Source organism: Seriola lalandi, unplaced genomic scaffold (assembly GCF_002814215.2).
Source record: "Seriola lalandi dorsalis isolate HSWRI2012SDOR001 ecotype SW California unplaced genomic scaffold, Sedor1 jcf7180002054970, whole genome shotgun sequence".
Classification (NCBI taxonomy): Eukaryota; Metazoa; Chordata; class Actinopteri; order Carangiformes; family Carangidae; genus Seriola; species Seriola lalandi.
In genome coordinates, this window is record NW_019525521.1 from 1,178,804 (window position 1) to 1,180,882 (window position 2,079).

The 2,079-nt window shown below is 42.9% G+C and overlaps 1 protein-coding gene across 1 annotated transcript in view; it reads right to left on the reverse strand.

Moving 5' to 3' along the window:
- Positions 1-6: 6 nt before the first annotated feature.
- The window catches only part of LOC147817366 (uncharacterized), a gene marked incomplete at its 3' end in the record, with an annotated part of 4,388 nt that continues 2,315 nt past the window's right edge, over positions 7-2,079 (reverse strand). The window contains exon 3 of the mRNA XM_087170955.1: positions 7-2,076. Within this exon, the coding sequence (XP_087027081.1) occupies positions 7-2,076 (2,070 nt within the window). The remainder of the gene's footprint in view (positions 2,077-2,079) is intronic.

The window sequence follows — 2,079 nt, forward strand, 5'->3', positions numbered from 1 at the left end:
AATGAAATCATCCCCTCCTCCTGGAACGAAAACATTATGTTCTTTGTTTCCTTTGATGACATCATTAAACTCTGACCCACGGACCTCCGTCACACTGTCAAAAGCCTCGTCCTCCTGAAGGTCCACCACCAGACGAGATGGGGAGCTGCTGTAGTCAATGCTGCGACTTTTTATGCACTTGGTGAACGGGTTACTCTCCAGGCAGTCAGCCTTGTTATCTGAGATTGTAGAAGTGATCAGATCTTTTGTGATGAGGAGTAAGTGTCTGTCTTCTGGTGATCTGAACCAGTTCAGTAAAGTCACATGGATGGCTGTACTGTCATGGAGAGCATTCATCAGAACATGGTGACCTTCTACCCTGACTTTAAAAGTGTGAAGATTTGCTTCTACTATGACCAGATCTGTTTTATTGTCTCTGGAGTAATTGTCAATCTGCACCGAAGACTGTTTCTTGTTTTTCACCATATATATGTCTTCTCCTTCACCACCAAGCAAACGATCTGAGCCTCCTCCTCCATCTATCAGATTCTTCTCTCCATTTCCAATGAGCACATCATTATACTGAGTCCCAAAGATGTTTGTAACTGTAAGTAAAAGTGGCTGAGATGCATTTACAGTTAGACCCTGCGTCTTAAACATCTTGTTAATTCCTCTTGCCACCAGCTGAACAGAGGAAACCACAGTGGAGGAAACCTCAAATAAGACTCCATCTCCTGATATCATGTTCATATGACGATACACTTCCCCTGAAAACCAGTTGTTAATGGTCACAGTATGGCTGCCCTCGTACATTAACACAACATCATTCCCAGATTTAGACACAGAAATGTGACTGTAATCAACACTGAAATGAAGAGTGTCTAGTGCTTTGGAAGGATCATAGTTGTTAATTATTGTTTTCCCTCCATCGTCAGGAATGATGTACGTGTCTTTTCCACCAGAGCCTTCAACATAATTTCTCTGTGGACCGAGGAAGAATATGTCATCACCTGGTTCACCATACAGCTGGTAATAGTAACTCAACATTAGTTCAATCACATGTTTGTCCTCTGATTTCTGAACTGCAAAAAAACGATTAGCATCTCTGTTTCCCTTGTATATCCCATATTTTGAATTTGATACAGCTTCATAACCTGAAACAACATCCACACAGCCAGCTGGTATGAACATGAGTACTTTTTTCTGTAGTGTCGAATACTCTAATCGATGCGACTCTCCCAGGCCAAGTATGATGTCTTTGCTTCCTTGTACATCAATGGGCCAACAACCCTTCCCAAAACTCTCATCACTAGACACAAAATAGTTCATGCAGAACTCAGACAGACCCTGATCAGCGAGACAGAAGTAAATGCCTCCTCCATTCCAGGACGACTCACCACCACTAAAATCAATGGTAGTTGTTCCATCCTGCTCCTTTTTAACTATGTAATATTTGTGATAGTCTGATATCTGAGCAACAAGTCTTCGTCCCTCCTCAATTTCATCATAATGCCAATCATAGAACACACTAGCCACATGAATTAAAAAATGCACAATCCCTTTTCCAGTGCCGACAAAAACAGCCCCCAGTTTATCTAAAACTCCAGCATCCTTCGGGAGACTCTTTAGTTCATCCTGGATGCCCATATAAACATCATCAATGGCCATCCGGACTACTGACAGTGCCAGGTTTATAGGTACGATAAACGGTGCAAGTTCAGGCTGAGCAATTTCAAGAACATCCAAAGCAATCATACCAGCATCAAGGCCAGCATCAATGTATCCCAGTGTGTCATGTCTCTCTAAATCTTGTTTTAAATTATATAACCCAAATCCAAGTCCAACTATTGGTATAACTTTCATTGCGCCCCTCATTGCAGGGCTTCTCATGATTAATGCTGCAGCTCTGGCAACTCTTGTCTCTGAGGACAGAGCTTGTTTTGCAATAACAGACGTTGTCATAGCTGTCACTCCATGAGCTGTTTGCAAAGCCCCCACCACACCATCTTTGATGTCGCCCTGTTCAAAAGCCCGAACAGCTCCTTTCATCCCCAGCATGAGGCCTAGTGTCCCAACAGCAGTCCCAGTGTGCTCTACATA